General features: G+C 46.9%; 2 protein-coding genes across 2 annotated transcripts; both read left to right on the forward strand.

Annotated features, from left to right (window-relative positions):
* Nucleotides 1–1,757: 1,757 nt before the first annotated feature.
* Nucleotides 1,758–2,261, forward strand: LOC311098655 (uncharacterized protein C14orf119 homolog; the record flags this gene model as incomplete). The annotated part of the gene is made up of 1 exon (XM_084139192.1): nucleotides 1,758–2,261. The coding sequence occupies one exon, from the start codon at nucleotides 1,758–1,760 to the stop codon at nucleotides 2,259–2,261; it is 504 nt and encodes a 167-aa protein (XP_083995318.1).
* Nucleotides 2,262–4,882: 2,621 nt separating this feature from the next.
* Nucleotides 4,883–18,065, forward strand: LOC311098842 (junctional cadherin 5-associated protein-like; the record flags this gene model as incomplete). The annotated part of the gene is made up of 3 exons (XM_084139410.1): nucleotides 4,883–5,274; nucleotides 13,013–17,439; nucleotides 18,058–18,065. 3 exons carry the CDS (start codon nucleotides 4,883–4,885, stop codon nucleotides 18,063–18,065), a joined length of 4,827 nt encoding a protein of 1,608 aa, XP_083995536.1.
* Nucleotides 18,066–18,457: the final 392 nt, after the last annotated feature.

The raw sequence follows: 18,457 nt of genomic DNA on the forward strand, positions 1-18,457 counted from the left end.
GAACTTAGTCCAACTGTCCTACCCCATCAGAACCCAAAATATAAGCTTGTTTTACTCCAGTGTTTGTAAACAAAGTACATGTAAACGAACACTGTCATTTTGATGTTATAGATGGTCAGGCCTGGCATCCATAGTCAACAGCTTGATGTACAAGTACACCCCCTGGACAGGATGCTAGTCTATCTCAGGGCCATACCTCCAATCTATCTCCTTAATGCTGAGTGCCAAGCAGAGAAGCGTCATGGTCCATGGTCTTTGATATGACTCGGCCGGGGATGCGAACTCCCAACTTTCCAATCTCAGGGCGAACACTGTAACCACAAGGCCACTGATCCGTTTAAAGGGATAGATCACCCAAATTACACAGTAACATGGTTTCCTTAACCTGTAAGCAGTCTACGGACAAGGTAAGACAGCAATCAATGCTTTGGTTTTGTTTACCCGGTGACTGTCTCCAAATGCTAACTTAAACCAACATGTAATTTTGTAATTTGGAGGAACTACCCCTTTAAGTTGCAGCTATACCTGTGTAGCAACAATGTCATTACACCAGTAACAACATTTAGCATCCATGTTGTTAGTAGTAATCACAGCGCACAGAGCAACTTGGTTTTTCTCATCTTCTGGATACCTAAAACACCTAGTCTATCAGCCTGGAGAGTCAGCGGCAAGGAGTTTACATAGGATATGGTCCTATTCCCTATTTAATGCACTACCTCCCAACAGAGCCCAGTGGGCTGGATTCAAAGTGGATTCTAACTTAGTGTTGGTCTGGCCAAGCACTCATATTGCTTATGACTTGACATTTGTCCATTGAATGCCGACTTTTTCATGAAAACTGAATGGCAAGCCACTATTCATGTCCAAACCTGATAATCAGCATGCTAATGTGTGCAAAGCCTTTGATCACAGCATTTTTGCTTTATAAGCCCTTCCACTGTCATCTCCAGGCAGGCTGAGTCTGTGATAATTAATACAGTGCATTCGGAAAGTATTCAGACCCCTTCCCTTTTTCCACATTTTGTTGCTTTACAGCCTTATTCTAAAATGGAACATCCTCATCAATCTACACACAATACCCCATAATGACAAAGTGAAAATAGGTTTTTATGAATTTTCGCAAAATGTGTTAAAAATAAAAAACATAAATACCTTATTTACGTAAGTATTCAGACACTTTGCTATGAGACTGGAAATTGAGCTCAGGTGCATGCTGTTTCCATTGATCATCCTTGAGATGTTTCTACAACTTGGAGTCCACCTGTGGTAAATACAAGTGATTGGACATGATTTGGAAAGGCACACAGATGTCTATATAAGGTCCCACAGTTGACAGTGCATGTCAGAACAAAAACCAAGCCATGAGGTCGAAGGAATTGTCCGTAGAGCTCCGAGACAAGATTGTGTTGAGGCACAGATCTGGGGAAGGGTACCAGAAAATCCCCAAGAACACAGTGGCCTACATCATTCTTAAATGGAAGAAGTTTGATACCACCAAGACTCTACCTAGAGCTGGCTGCCCGGCCAAACTGAGCAATCGGGGGAGAAGGGCCTTGGTCAGGGAGGTGACCAAGAACCCGATGGTCACTCTAACATAGCTCCAGAGTTCCTCTGTGGAGATGGGAGAACCTTCCAGAAGGACAACCATCTCTGCAGCACTCCACCAATCCGGCCTTTATGGTAGAGTGGCCAGACGGAAGCCACTCCTCAGTAAAAGGAACATGACAGCCCACTTGGAGTTTGCCAAAAGACGGTGCATGATGTCCTGGTTCTTCCATGTCAACCAAGGCTCAAACCAGCAGCCCCCTGGCATGATGCCCCCAGCTGCTGGCACCCTGTCCAGCAACACACACTATCCCAACGTCAGTAGCAACACACTGAATACAGCTAACACTGCTGGACAGGGTTGGCTCTGCGCACAGTCCAGTTCGTCTTCACCCAGCCAGGCAGACTTTCCGTCAGTACCACAGGGTTTAGTGCCTCCCAGCTTGGAGAACCTATCTTGTACCTCTCTGAACTCAGCGGCAGGCAGAGAGCCCCTGCCACTCTCCTACGTAACTCTTCAGGAGCAGCGTTGTGTATTGAGCTGGTTCCTGAGCTGGGCCACTGCCCAGAGGGAACGGTTTCTGCAGGACCTGTTGGGGAAAGCTGTGCCAGGGAAAGTGTGTACCCTCCTCGAGTCGCTCAACACGCTACAGGTTAAGGACAGCCCACCAAATATCTCTGAGTGCCAACTGCGCCTCTGGACCCAAATGGTTTGAGTCATGGAGTGAGGAGGAGAGGAACAGTTTCCTGCACATTCTAGAAGAGAGGGACCCGATCTTTGTTGCCCACTTCTACAGAGGTGTAGCTGGGACAGCAGGCAGGGATTGAGGGATACGGGAGAAGAGGGTGTAGAATGGATAGACAATGCGTGGGTGGTAGACAGATAGAAACAAGTAAAGTTGGAGTGGTACATGGGGATGCATATGTGTGGAGACAGTGAAGAACGGGGGGGGGGTGGTTAAGAGCGTTGGGCCGGTAACTGAAAGGTCGCTGGTTCGAATCCCCGAGCCAACTAGGTGAAAAATGTTGATGTGCCCCTAGGTGAAAAATGTCGATGTGCCCTTGAGCTAGGCACTTAACCCTAATTGCTCCTGTAAGTCGCTCTGGATAAGAGCGTCTGCTAAATGACTAAAATATAAATATAAATAAATATATAAATAAATATAAATATAAAAGACACCTAAAGACTCTCAGAACATGAGAAACAAGATTCTCTGGTCTGATGAAACCAAGATTGAACTCTTTGGCCTGAATGCCAAGCGTCACGTCTGGAGGAAACCTGGCACCATCCCTATGGTGAAGCATGGTGGTGGCAGCATCATGCTGTGGGGATGCTTGTCAGCCGCAGGGACTGGGAGACTAGTCAGGATCGAGGGAAATATGAATGGAGCAAAGTACAGGAGATCCTTGATGAAAACTGGGGTGAAGGTTCACCTTCCAACAGGACAACGACCCTAAGCACAAAGCCAAGACAACGCAGGAGTGGCTTCGGGACAAGTCTCTGAATGTCCTTGAGTGGCCCAGCCAGAGCCCGGACTTGAACCCGATCGAATATCTCTGGAGTGACCTGAAAATAGCTGTGCAGCGACGCTCCCCATCCAACCTGAGAGGATCTGCAGAGGAGAATGGGAGAAACTCCCCAAATACAGGTGTGCCAAGCTTGTAGCGTCATACCCAAGAAGACTTGAGGCTATAATCGCTGCAAAAGGTGCTTCAACAATGTACTGAGTAAAGGGTCTGAATACTTAGGTAAATGTGATATTTCCGTTTTGAATTTTTTATACATTTCTAAAAACATTTCTAAAAACCTGTTTTTGAGGGTAATGTGTGTAAATTGATGAGGGGGAAAAACGACTTAATCCATTTTAGAATAAGGCTGTAACATAACAAAATGTGGAAAGAGTCAAGGGGTCTGAATACTTTCCAACCCCTTGGGGTCAGAGAGAAACACTGTACACAACACAAGGACAAACAGTACACACACACTCATGCACACACACACACACACACACACACACACACACACACACACACACACACACACACACACACACACACACACACACACACACACACACACACACACACACACACACACACACACACACACACACACACACACACACAGTATAGCCCAGGAATCCTGCAGTGGAAGGCAGTACGAGTTATTTCTGTGCTTGCAGAGGGGGGTTCATTTAAGATACTCTTTGAAGAGGTAGGGTTTCAGACGTTTTTGGAAGATGGGCAGCAACTCTGCTATCCTAGCTTCAGGAAATACATTTATAGGATTATAGGAAATACATTTTCACGTAATGTACTTAATTATATTTTTTAGAAGAGACTTCTAGTAAATAACTTCTGTGTTTTAGAAAATGACTGACCTCCGGTAGTTTGATCGCTATAGAGGTAGTGCCTGGTGTAACTGGGCCGTAACAGGAACATCTACAAATACAAATAGTCTACTAACCAAATGGTACCCTATTCCCTAATTAGTGCAGCATATTTGACCAGGTCCCGTAGGGCTTTGGTCAAAAATAGTGCACTTAGGGTGCAATTTGGGACATAGCCAGTGACCTCTCTTATCCTGTGAAGTCGCCCCACAGGACATTCTGTGTACTGTGTGACTAATCTGAAATCTACATGTAAATGCATGTGTTATTGTGGCTGCCAACCAGGGGAGCTTCATCACAGCTGTGCTGTTTCCCATTACTCCAGCAGCCAACATACTGTTGATCATTTTAACACACAGTACTGTGAAGGCAAGATTACTTACATGGCACGTGTTCCCTCTACAGGGCACTACTTTTGACCTGGGCCCTGGTCAAAAGCAGTGCACTATATAGTGTAGGGAATATGGTGCAATTTGGGACATAGATGGTCAAAAGCAGAGCACTTTATAGGGAATATGGTGCAATTTGGGACAGCTTTGACATAATGTGAAATGTTTCCTGTCTCACTCTCCCTGTTTGTTCTGCCTTTCAAACAGTATAGTGTACATACATTAGTGTCCCGTACAAGCATCTATACTTCTGAAGATGAGATGCTAAAAGCTAAATGTTACCTTTTTCCCCGTTTCTCTTCTCCCCATAGTGATGACTTCTGCTGATGGAATGAGAGGCCCGCACATGGAATTCCTTAATATCAGTATAATATTTTAGCCCAGCACCGGTATTCTCAAGTTTAGGATGTACATATCACCTTCCTTTTCTTCTCCCCATAGTGATGGCCTCTACTGAGCAGCACTGCTCCAGCTCCCACCAGCAGCACTGTGCATAAGAAACACCAGAAACACCTTCGCCCTCCTGCTGCCAAGCCAGACAGAGAGACACACAGCACCATGTACAGCGTGGACGATCTCCTCATTTCTCACGGATACAAACTGGCCAAGACAAGCGTCCCCTGCCCCTCTTCCACTTCATCCGCCACCGCACCTTGCGAGAAAAAGCGCCACGTCGCCGCCACGACCGATTGCCACCGTGAAATCCCAGCAGCAGAGAACCAGAGGCCTGGTCGTGTTGGATCACTGAACGGGTATGAACAGGCGGGAGACAGGGGGGCCTGCGTCTTCAGGAGCAGCAGCAGGCAGGCATTACTGGCGAAGGCCTACCCCGGCAGCGGCGACAATGAGAGCGGCGGGGAAAGGAACCAAAGGAGAAAAGAAGCTGGCAGCGGTAACCTAGGTGACAGCCTAGCACAGCCCCTGGGAGATTCTCTCGCCACGGATAGCGGGTGAGTTGTTCCCTCCTTTTCTCCCTCTGTCTCTCTCTTTTGAACCCCCCCTTCCTTCCAGAGCTGTAGAACGAACACTGAGGCTTTCTGCACCACTGTGATATCATCTGATATGGCACCCTATTCCCTACATTCCCTATGGGCCTTGGTCAAAAGTAGTGCACTATATAGGGAATAGGGTGCTTTGTGCTGTGATATGATGAGGAATAATGTAAAGGTGCCGTCCTTCTGCGCTGTTGGCTTGTTTACATTGCGATGTGAATCCATGCTTAAAGAGAGCACTTGTCTTTCCATGGAGTCAGTCCACCCCTCCACCACCAGCAGCGGCAGCATCTCTACCAACACACAGACAGGTACACAGCCTGCGTCACAAATGGTACCCTATTCTATATTTAGTCCACTACTTTTAACCAGAGCCCAATGGGCCCTGTAGTGCACTAAATATAATCCCCTATTCCCTACATTCCCTATGGGCCCTGGTCAAAAGTAATGGACTATATAGGGAATAATGTGTCATTTGGGACGCGGCCACACCATGTAAACCAGCAGCACAGGACGCTGGGCTGGGTAGCTTGCTGTACGTGATGCCTAGAGAGCGTAACCAACCCACTACACTGTAAACAGCTCAGGTGCCGTGCACCGCTCACACACTCCGCAGAGCGAGGATGCCGCTGGACAAGTGTGTACTAGTTCACATACCCATACACACAAAACTAATGTCTGTGTAATGATGTTACATATTACTCGCTGGATGATAGTGTATAAAGTGGAAACGTCCCAAAATGGCACCCTATTCCCTATTTAGTGCACTACTTTTGATCAGGGCCAATAAATCACTATATAGGGAATAGGGTGCTATTTGGGATGCATCCATGATGGATGATACTATTCTCCAATGGATGTAGTTGTCATCAAAGGACTCTTCCCGGTCTCCAGTAGCTGTGGTTGTTCAGACAGACTATAGATATAGATACTGCATAGACTCATAGAGATACATCTCCATAATGCTCAGAAGAGATTATATCGAAGTCCTTCCCACTACATTCCCTGATATTCACTTCATTACTACGGATACTGTATATGACTGATACTGTATATTGCCAGTTCAGATCATTCACTCAAATAACTCATTGCCAGATAACTGTTTTTTTTTTTTTTTTTTTACATATGATTGTCTGAGTTACTTCCAGAAAAAAGTTCCTTTGTCATTATTATCGCGTCACTCTGTCTACTGTTAAGGCCTATCCTAAATACCCAGGGTGCAATTTGGGAAGCAACGCTTTACTCCATAACAACAGGCCCAGCCCCTCTTCCCGCTGTGCAGAGGACTGAGAGCATGTATGAATGTGACTGACCATGTTAAGATAATCAGGTACATCACTCAGCCTGAAGGGACACTCTTTTTTTGATTTGATGATTTAAAAAAAATCAGAATCATTATTACACAATTAAATTCAATCCTATTTTTGGGATCCCCGTAACATTGGATGAAATGGCTAAGAAAAAAGAATATGGAGTCGTCTGTCCCTGCAAGATAATAAGATAATGTCTTTATTGTCCCCGTGGGGACATAGACAAGGACACATACAGACAATAAATACATGTTGATTGAACATAGACAAGGACACATACAGATAATAAATACATGTTGATTGCGGCTCTGTGCATACAGTGGAGAAAAAAAGTATTTAGTCAGCCACCAATTGTGCAAGTTCTCCCACTTAAAAAGATGAGAGAGGCCTGTAATTTTCATCATAGGTACACGTCAACTATGACAGACAAAATGAGGAAAAAAATCCAGAAAATCACATTGTAGGATTTTTTATGAATTTATTTGCAAATGATGGTGGAAAATAAGTATTTGGTCAATAACAAAAGTTTCTCAATACTTTGTTATATACCCTTTGTTGGCAATGACACAGGTCAAACGTTTTCTGTAAGTCTTCACAAGGTTTTCACACACTGTTGCGGGTATTTTGGCCCATTCCTCCATGCAGATCTCCTCTAGAGCAGTGATGTTTTGGGGCTGTCGCTGGGCAACACAGACTTTCAACTCCCTCCAAAGATTTTCTATGGGGTTGAGATCTGGAGACTGGCTAGGCCACTCCAGGACCTTGAAATGCTTTTTACGAAGCCACTCCTTCGTTGCCCGGGCGGTGTGTTTGGGATCATTGTCATGCTGAAAGACCCAGCCACGTTTCATCTTCAATGCCCTTGCTGATGGAAGGAGGTTTTCACTCAAAATCTCACGATACATGGCCCCATTCATTCTTTACCTTACACAGATTAGTCGTCCAGGTCCCTTTGCAGAAAAACAGCCCCAAAGCATGATGTTTCCACCCCCATGCTTCACAGTAGGTATGGTGTTCTTTGGATGCAACTCAGCATTCTTTGTCCTCCAAACACGACGAGTTGAGTTTTTACCAAAAAGTTATATTTTGGTTTCATCTGACATTCTCCCAATCCTCTTCTGGATCATCCAAATGCACTCTAGCAAACTTCAGACGGGCCTGGACATGTACTGGCTTAAGCAGGGGGACACGTCTGGCACTGCAGGATTTGTGTCCCTGGCGGCGTAGTGTGTTACTGATGGTAGGCTTTGTCACTTTGGTCCCAGCTCTCTGCAGGTCATTCACTAGGTCCCCCCGTGTGGTTCTGGGATTTTTGCTCACCATTCTTGTGATCATTTTGACCCCACGGGGTGAGATCTTGCGTGGAGCCCCAGATCGAGGGAGATTATCAGTGGTCTTGTATGTCTTCCATTTCCTAATAATTGCTCCCACAGTTGATTTCTTCAAACCAAGCTGCTTACCTATTGCAGATTCAGTCTTCCCAGCCTGGTGCAGGTCTACAATTTTGTTTCTGGTGTCCTTTGACAGCTCTTTGGTCTTGGCCATAGTGGAGTTTGGAGAGTGACTGTTTGAGGTTGTGGACAGGTGTCTTTTATACTGATAACAAGTTCAAACAGGTGCCATTAATACAGGTAACGAGTGGAGGACAGAGGAGCCTCTTAAAGAAGAAGTTACAGGTCTGTGAGAGCCAGAAATCTTGCTTGTTTGTAGGTGACCAAATACTTATTTTCCACCATTTATTTGCAAATAAATTCATAAAAAATCCTATAATGTGATATTCTGGATAATGTCATAGTTGACGTGTACCTATGATGAAAATTACAGGCCTCTCTCATCTTTTTAAGTGGGAGAACTTGCACAATTGGTGGCTGACTAAATACTTGTTTTCCCCACTGTACATAAAAACACACAACACACATACAGACAATAAATACAAGTATAAAAATAAGTTCATAAGCCATCAGTGATCATCTGTACACTATATACTCCATACACGTCAGCACACTCTGTCATCTACAATGTCAACTGTAGGCCAGCCCACTGGTGGTGCTTGTGGTTTTAAACATTCAGGAGCCTTACTGCCGCTGGGACAAAGGATTGTTTGGCTGTATTTATTTTCTGCCCTGGTGCCTTCCCGGTACATCGCCCTGAGGGGAGTACCTCAAACTCCTGGTAAAGAAGATGTCTGGGGTCCAGCAATACCTTGTGTGTGTGTGTGTGTGTGGACATCACGTGATCACATAACTGGCACTTATAAACAAGGAAAGTTAAGTATTTTTGCTCAGCGGCAGGCAGGCAGTGCATATTACCAGGGCTGCGTCCCAAATGAATCAAATCAAATCCAATTTATAATACAACAGGTGTAGACTTAACAGTGAAATGTTTGCTTACAAACCTTTCCCAACCATGCAGAGTTTAAAAATAATAATAAAATATAAAATAGTAAATAACACGAGGAATAAAATAAAATACACAAGAATGGAGCTATATACAGGGAGTACCAGTACCAGACCAATGTGCAGAGGTACAAGGTATTTGAGGTAGATACCGTATGTACATGAAGGCAGGGTAAAGTGACTAGGCATCAGGATAGATAATAATAAGGTATTTTAGGTATATAAGTACATGAAGGCAGGGTAAAGTGACTAGGCATCAGGATAGATAATAATAAGGTATTTGAGGTAGATACCGTATGTACACGAAGGCAGGGTAAAGTGACTAGGCATCAGGATAGATAATAATAAGGTATTTGAGGTATATATGTACATGAAGGCAGGGTAAAGTGACTAGGCATCAGGATAGATAATAATAAGGTATTTGAGGTAGATACCGTATGTACATGAAGGCAGGGTAAAGTGACTAGGCATCAGGATAGATAATAATAAGGTATTTGAGGTATATATGTACATGAAGGCAGGGTAAAGTGACTAGGCATCAGGATAGATAATAATAAGGTATTTGAGGTAGATATGTAGGTGAAGGCAGGGTAAAGTGACTAGGCATCAGGATAGATAATAAGAAGGTATTTGAGGTATATATGTACATGAAGGCAGGGTAAAGTGACTAGGCATCAGGATAGATAATAATAAGGTATTTGAGGTATATATGTACATGAAGGCAGGGTAAAGTGACTAGGCATCAGGATAGATAATAATAAGGTATTTGAGGTATATATGTACATGAAGGCAGGGTAAAGTGACTAGGCATCAGGATAGATAATAATAAGGTATTTGAGGTAGATACCGTATGTACATGAAGGCAGGGTAAAGTGACTAGGCATCAGGATAGATAATAATAAGGTATTTGAGGTATATATGTACATGAAGGCAGGGTAAAGTGACTAGGCATCAGGATAGATAATAATAAGGTATTTGAGGTAGATATGTAGGTGAAGGCAGGGTAAAGTGACTAGGCATCAGGATAGATAATAAGAAGGTATTTGAGGTATATATGTACATGAAGGCAGGGTAAAGTGACTAGGCATCAGGATAGATAATAATAAGGTATTTGAGGTATATATGTACATGAAGGCAGGGTAAAGTGACTAGGCATCAGGATAGATAATAATAAGGTATTTGAGGTATATATGTACATGAAGGCAGGGTAAAGTGACTAGGCATCAGGATAGATAATAATAAGGTATTTGAGGTAGATATGTACATGAAGGCAGGGTAAAGTGACTAGGCATCAGGATAGATAATAATAAGGTATTTGAGGTAGATATGTACATGAAGGCAGGGTAAAGTGACTAGGCATCAGGATAGATAATAATAAGGTATTTGAGGTAGATATGTACATGAAGGCAGGGTAAAGTGACTAGGCATCAGGATAGATAATAATAAGAGTAAAATAATTAACAGAGTAGCAGCAGCATATGATGAGTGTAAAAGTGTGTGTGTGAGTGTGCGCATGTGTGTGTATGTATGTGTGTTTGTGTTGTGTCGTCATGCATGTGTGTGTGTTATGTGTGTGTGTGTGCGTCATGTATGTAGTGTATGTGATTGTGTGACGGTTTTGTGTGGGAATGACAGTGTAGTGTGTGTGAATGAGTCAGTGTGTATATGGTGTGTATATAAAGTCTAGTGAGTGTGCGTAGGGTCAGTGGAAGATAGAGTCAGTGCAGATAGTTCAGGTAGCATTAATTGACTATTTAGCAGTCTGGCTATGGCTTATGGCTTGGGGATAGAAGGAGCCTGTTGGTCCGAGAGCCGATGCTCCGGTATCGTTTGCCGGACGGTAACAGAGTGAACAGTCTATGGCTTGGGTGGCTGTAGTCTTTGGTAATTTTTGGGCCTTCCTCTGACACCGCCCGGTATAGAGGTCCTGGATGTCAGGGAGCTCGGCTCCAGTGATGTATTGGGCTGTCCGCACCACCCTCTGTAGCGCTTTGCGGTCAAGGGCGGTGCAGTTGCCATACCAAGCGGTGATGCAGCCAGTCAAAATGCTCTCAATGGTGCAGCTGTATAACTTTTTGAGGATCTGAGGGCCCATGCCAAATCTTTTCAGCCTCCTGAGGGGGAAGAGGCACTGCAGTGCCCTCTTCACTACTGTGCGGGTTTATGTGGACCATGTTAAGTCCTTCATGATGTGGACGCCAAGGAACTTGAAGCTCTCGACCCGCTCCACAACAGCCCTGTCAATGTGGATGGGGGCGTGTTCTCCCCTCTTTCTCCTGTAGTCCACGATCAGCTCCTTGGTCTTACTGACGTTGATGGAGAGGTTGTTGTCCTGGCACCACACTTCTAAGTCTCTGACTTCCTCCCTGTAAGCTGACTCATCGCCGTCGGTGATCAGGCCTGCCACTGCCGTGTTGTCACCAAACTTGATGATGGTGTTGGAGTCGTACGCGGCAACGCAGTCGTGGGTGAACAGGGAGTACAGGAGGGGACTAAGCACACACCCCTGAGGGTCCCCGTGTTGAGGGTCAGCATGGCGGAGGTGTTGTTGCCTTCCCTCATCACCTGGGGCAGGCACGTCAGGAAGTCCAGGATCCAGTTGCAGAGGGAGGGGTTCAGTCAAAGGGTCCCTACCTTGGTGATGAGTTTGGAGGGGACTATGGTGTTGAACGCTGAGCTGTAGTCTATGAACAGCATTCTCACATAGTTATCTCCCTCCTGTCCAGGTGGGCGAGGGCAGTGTGAAATGCAATTGAGATTGCGTCATCTGTGGATCTGTTGGGGCGGTATGTGATTTGGAGTGGGTCCAGGGTGTCTGGGATGATGGTGTTGATGTGTGTCATGAACAGCCTTTCAAAGCACTTCAAATGGCACCCTATTCCCTGCATAGTGCACTACTTTTGACCAGAGAGCCCTATGAACCCTGGTGAAAAGTAGGACACTATATAGGCAATAGGGAGCCATTTGGGACGAATCCCAGCTTTCTGAATTAAGGTCAGCGTGTGTTTTAAAATGCAGATCATATTGCAGCAGCCGCACAATTTCACGGTATCTTCAAGGGAGTTGGGAGCCGCTGACTCAAGCACTTCTGTCAGATATGTGTGCTGCCTGACTCTGCCCTCTTGGATTGGAGATGGAGAGATTGATTCCTAGGCTTCGTCCCAAATGGCACCTTGTTCCCTATGTAGTATGGAAAATACTGCTCAAAAGTAGTGCACTATACAAGGAATAGGGTGCCATTTGAGACGCAGCCCTCTTCTTCACTCCCAATGCCAAAACATCAGCTTGGAGGCTAGCCAGACACACCAGCGTTTAAAATGTCACAGTTATCAATATCTCCCAGATCGCATCAAATCATGGCAGGCTGGTCAGCATTGTGTCATCACAGTTAAACGGAGTACGGAGCGCTGGTATGGTTCCATGAGATAGAGTTCCAGATGAAGCTCATTCATGATTTTTTTCCCTCTTTGATCTTGTTTTGTGGGAGTCAGATTCTGCTTCTGCGATGAAGTGTTAGAATGTGTTCCAAATGGTTCCCTATTACCTAAATAGTGTACTACATTTGACCAGGGCATAGTGCACTATATAGGGAGTAGGGTGCCAATTGGGATTCAACCATAGACTGGCAGGTCATGGAAAGGTCAGTAAACTGAATTCTGTTGGTATTACAAGCTTATAAATCTATGAACGGAAATGCTTCGAGTTTTGTTATTTTTGGTGTTACCACAGTAACCTAGACAAATGTTTGCAATTTATTAACATGCAAAAACCAAATAATCCTATATCCAGGTTTTTTGTATTACAACTAACATGTTCACTGTTTATAATATGTTTTGATGTAAGACTCTTTCTTTCTTTCTTTCTTTCTTTCTTTCTTTCTTTCTTTCTTTCTTTCTTTCTTTCTTTCTTTCTTTCTTTCTTTCTTTCTTTTTATTTTATATCTTCATTATATGACGATCACCAACCAATTGTGCTTTGATGTCTTTCCAGGTTCTACGACGCACCCAGCTTAACCTATTCTGAGCAGCTGGAGGAGAGGGATGTGTCCTACTGGAGGAGGAGAGGCCAGGACTTCAGCGTCCTCCTGGATTACGCCGACGGCCGGGAGCTGAGAGCGTCCGCTAGCTTTCTGAAGGCCTCTGAGGTGGCATGGAGGCCACAGGCCCTGATAGCAGAGGACCATAGGGGGGAGAGGGAGAAGCAGCAGCAGAAGCAGCTATGGGACGACACCTCCATCTCCTGGCTGAGGGAAGCTGACGCGGCTCCTGGACAGCTGAGGGTATTGACTGGGGTGACTGGGGAGCGGAAGTGCCAGAGCCTGGGCACAGAGGAGTGGAAGCCTGCGGTGGGGCTGGGGAGGCAGCTGTCGGATGGGGAGGGCGAGAGGTGGGCTCAGGACCAGCAGCACCGCCTGAGGACTCCAGAGAGCGCTGGTTCTGTCCTCCCCAGAACCAGAGGGAAGTCCCAGTCTCTCCCCAGAGTGCTGTCGCCTGATGGAACTACTGAACACACAGACACACAGTCCAGCTTGGTCAGTGTCCAGCTTCGACCGGGCCAGGTTGATAGACAGAGAGTGAACAGCACCGTCTTTTCCGGGCCTTATAGTAGGTATTACCACAGCGCCGCAGTCGGCCGGGACCGGTGGGCCAGGAACAGTTGGCAAAGCGGCGGTCATGTTGCACTTTTACCAAAGCCCAGGTTCAGCAGGCCTGTCAAGCCCCCGTCGTACGAGATACACCAGCAGACTAGGGGTAGCCAGGAGATGCTCTCTGTAGCTGTAGTAGATGAGCAAGGGTGGTCCAAACAACAGAAAGACAACAGGCCTATCTATCACCCAAGGGGTGGAGAACTGCAGAGACAAGACTATTTCGCACAACACTCCGCAATCTTTGGCATGGAGCCCCCCGGTTACATCCCGCCCCCGTCTTATAAGAGAGCCCCGCCCCCGATCAGGGGAGGCCCAATCAACCGCAACGAAGTGGTGAACTATAAGTGGAGGGGGGAGATGCAGATACAGATGCAGATGCCTGTGAGCTCAGAGGCGGGAAGGTGGTTTTCCAGACAGACAGGAGGGTCGTGGCTGGAACACTACGGGGATCGAGGTATACCCTACAGGAAACAGGTTAACCCTAACCCGAATCTGAACCCTGGATACACCGAGGAACATCTGGGGCATGTTCACTATTTACCCTTTGATGATCTGCGAGTGAGACACATCTCAGGAGGGCCTGGCGGAAATTCTCTCACTGACTCTGACAAGCTTATCCAAAACATCAACAAAGAGATTCCCTGCGCTAAGGTTTTAGGACAATCTACACATGATAGTGCCTTCCCCCCCCCACCGGGGCTTTCTCTCAATACCGACAGCCGCAAGACATCTGTCAATGACAACGACAGTAGTAGTACTAGATGGTGCAACAGGGGTTTAATAAACAAAGGAAGTGTAGACAGTGTAGCTCCTGATCAGAGCTTTGGTAACTATCCAACAGCTTTTCAGGTTAGACCGCCCCCTCAGCAGACCAGGCTTGTGGACCAAGGTCAAGGTGTGTCAGAAAATGTGACTCAAGTGAAAAAGAAAGAGCCTGACTCATCAGAGAAAGAGAAACCAAGAAAGCCTGACTCAGAGAAATCAGAAAAACCAAGAAAGTCTGACTCCTCAGAGAAAGCAGAGAAAAAGAGCGTAAAAAAGAAACTTAGCGAGACAATATTCTGTTTGGTGTCTGTTCCCATCCCCCCAACGCCAGGCGGTACGTCCCGTGATCAAAACAACAATGATGAGAAGCCGCTAAGCCCAATCCGGCCACCAAGCCCAGTGGATAGTCCGAGCGAGAACAAAACTGGCCACTTAACAAACCAAAGTCTCCAAAGCACATCTTCAGCAGAGGCCGAGCTGCAAGCACTAACCGGTAGCATAGCAAGCAGCAGATCAAGCAGCAAAATAGTGAGAAAACTCCCTATTAAGCCCCCCAAAATAAACCATCACAAGGAGCTGAAACTCTCGGGATCCTGGCCCGGGAACCAGTACCGTGACCAGGAGACTCAAACTAGCCCAGAGGCCCGAAAGCGTCAGCCTCCCCCTCCTCCTCCTCCAGGTCCTGAAAACAAGGAAGCACAAGACCCTCAAGTCCCTGCCCCAGGTACCCCCGACCCAGGCGTCACCCCAGATCCCAGCGGTGTGGGCAGCACTGCATTCAGCTATCCCATAAAAGGGGTGAAGAGCCTGAAACCATCCAGCAACAGCGCCTTTTCCAGGACGGCCACTTTCTCAATCGCCAGCCAGCTGAACAAGAGCACAGTTCAGCCGCCAGCAGCAGCACCACCACCACCACCCTCAGGAAACACGACGGAGGCCAAACCAGCAGCGGCCTGCAGTGGGCAGTTCCTGCTGAAGCCCGTCAGCAGACGGCCATGGGACGCCATCGAGGAGCTAGAGCCTATCAACAAAGAGCTCCAGGATCAGCAGCAACAACAGCAGCATCAGCAGAGCAGCAAGAGGCCCAGTGTTGACCAGTGCATCGAGGACCTCAACGAGGCCTACAAAGACATCTTAGAGCTAGGCACTGCCAGCAATAACGTTCCCAACAATGGTGGCGCTGTGCAGATCCCTGAGCGGATCAAGATAAGGCTGGCGGGGGAGGCGGGGCTCAGCAAACCAAGCAGCCTTAGGCGCAGTATCGAGAGCTGGACTGTGTCCGTCGACCCGGAGTACAGGGAGGTCAAGAGTGCCTTCTCAAGACCCGCTGAAAGAAAGTCAGTGACATTCAGCAAGCAGCTAAGAGAGGAGCTCCCTGTCCCGCCACGCGATCCTACAGGATTCAGAGAATACAGGGTTGTTTCGAATTTGTCACAGAGGAGAAGTAGCTGCAGTGGCAGGTCGGTGAAGCTAGACCTCTCTTCGCCTTCGGAGACACCACCGCCTTGTGACTTTACCGGCCCTAGTGAATTTATTGACTCTCCTAGTGATCCCAGCGAGATCAGAGACTTAAGCCCAACGACGCCAACAACGCACACGGCAGCCGAGGTCCCCTGGGCAGATAGGCAGCCGATGCAGGACGCCTCCACACTTACGAGTCCCCCTGATTATGAGGACATATGTCAGTCTTTACAAAAGACCCGAGACTCAAAAGAAGTCAACAAAACCTTGACGGCCAAATCTAAACTTGGTGGTGGTAGAGGCAATACAGGGCCTCCAGGGGGCACCGGTCTAGACTCTGAAGAGGAATGCCCCATTTGTAAGAAAGAGAGCGAGAGCCAGATGTCCAGACCAAGCCCAATGTCTCCGCTCCACGAGGAGTCAAGCCCAGACTTGTCCGATCAAAGTAGCGCCACGATCGTCGGTGACAATGGTAGTCCACAAGGAGCTGAAACATCTGAAGAACCAGCTGAGGATGAAGGAGACACAAAGGTATCCTCTGACTCTTGCTCGAATCATTCAGAGGCTCAGACTCTGTGTCAAGGTTGGAGGGAGCAGCTGTCCCTCACAGATGATAAGAATGTGGGTGGGAGTGCTACTGCTGAGAAGACCAATCAAAACCAAGCTCTGGCAGTGGCAGATGATCTCAACAATCTATACGAAGTGAAATGTGCCGAGGGCATCCCAGAGAACGAATCCATAGAGGAGAGGGCAGCCAGGATATTAGGGATTGATGTGCCTGCAGAGTCCCTAGTCACAGAGGAGCAGAGGGCTAGAGAGCCGGCAACAGAGGAGATTGAATTAACAGAGAGTGAACCCACTGCTGGAGAAGATCCAGAAAGAAGCAGTGCAAACGGAGAAACAGTACAAAAACATGTGAGAGATACAGAGTCTGGGGAACTGGGGTCTACAGTGTCTACGGTGCCTGACAGTGGGCAGGAGTTACAAGAAAAGGAGCAGCCACAGGATACCCCAGAGCGCATCAGGAGTGCCAAATGGACTCATCTGGGTCGAGAAACTCCAGGTATGCTGGAGTTTCCACCAGACAGACTGCCACTTTCGGTCCCCATCAACCCCGACCAGAAGCTGTCTCACAGTCTGGAGGGAGAGAGGAGGGGCAGAGGCGCCTCACAGCACATAGAGGCCCTGCAGGACAAGCTGGCTGCCTCGCCCAGCCACCAAGTGGCGATAGAGCACCTGGCTCGGATGAAAGTGGTGGACTCTGTGTCCCGCATGAGACTCAGCATCAGGAGCACAGACTCTGGGGAGGGGGGGGAGGCAGACGGGGAGGCGGGGGGGGAGGCCAGGGGTGGCGTTGAACAAGTGGAAGAGAGCGCTGTCCTCCCTGCTCCCTCCCAGAGTGACACAGTGGACGATCGAGAGGTCAAGCTAGAGGACGATCGAGAGGTCAAGCTAGAGGACGATCGAGAGGTCAAGCTAGAGGACGATCGAGAGGCCTCTGAAGATACAGTGTTGCAAGATGAGGAGGTGTCATCTGTCTCGGGTAGCTACTACATGCATTTGTGTTTTGTTCAATTTATTCAAGTATTCTTTTCTGTCGAGCTGTGTTACATGTTTATTCTGAAAATGAGAGTGTTTCACCAGGAATTAATAATTTAATGTTTTGTTTGTTACACATTTGTGATACCTTTTCACTGCCAAATGTGACTACACAAACATTGTTGGCTGTGACTATAATGAGTTATACTTTATGGTGCATGTATTTCAAGCAGTGAATTGTGGCTGTTATTATGGACTCTTGCCACAAGATGGGGCTATTGTACCTACAATTCAAATCTACCACCACACACAACTGATTAACATTATTTTCATTCATTTTGAAGACATTTCTATGTATGTGAAATACATTTAGGATATGTTATGATGACTGTCACATGATATAGGCTACGTCCCAAATGGCATCCAATTCCCTATATCGTGTACTAATTTTAAACCAGGCCCATGGAGCTTTGGTCAAATGTAGTGCACTTTATAGGGAATAGGATTCCATTTGGGACGTAGCCTATATAATGTGACAGTCATCATAACATATCCAAAATGTATTTCCACATATTCACTCTAAATGATAAAGTGTATCCCTTCTTTCTGTGTATTGTACCAGAGGCCTGAGACCCAAGCCCAGTGGATAAAGTGGAGAGAGACTGAGACGCCCGTCATCTTTCTCCATCTTGAGGTTTAGCTCCCTCCAACACTGTGACCTGGCTGCCCACTAGAATGCCTTCATCTCATCCCAACACAGAAACGGCCTTCTTCTCCGACAACAGCATTGTGTACACCCTCACCCTCGGCGTCGTTGAGTACCAAGAGTGTTCCACTGCCAAAAGGGAGGCGTCCCCCTACCAAGGGGCTGCTTCCAACTAACCCCCCCCCCCCCCATCTCCCCTTTACCTCCCCCCAACCCATCCTCTAATTGGGTTTCTACTAGGAGGCGTTCCAAATGGCACCCTATTCCCTATATAGTGCACTACTGGGCCCTGGTCAAGAGTAGTGCACTGCATAGG

Source organism: Coregonus lavaretus (assembly GCF_964263955.1).
Source record: "Coregonus lavaretus genome assembly, chromosome: 23".
Lineage (NCBI taxonomy): Eukaryota > Metazoa > Chordata > Actinopteri > Salmoniformes > Salmonidae > Coregonus > Coregonus lavaretus.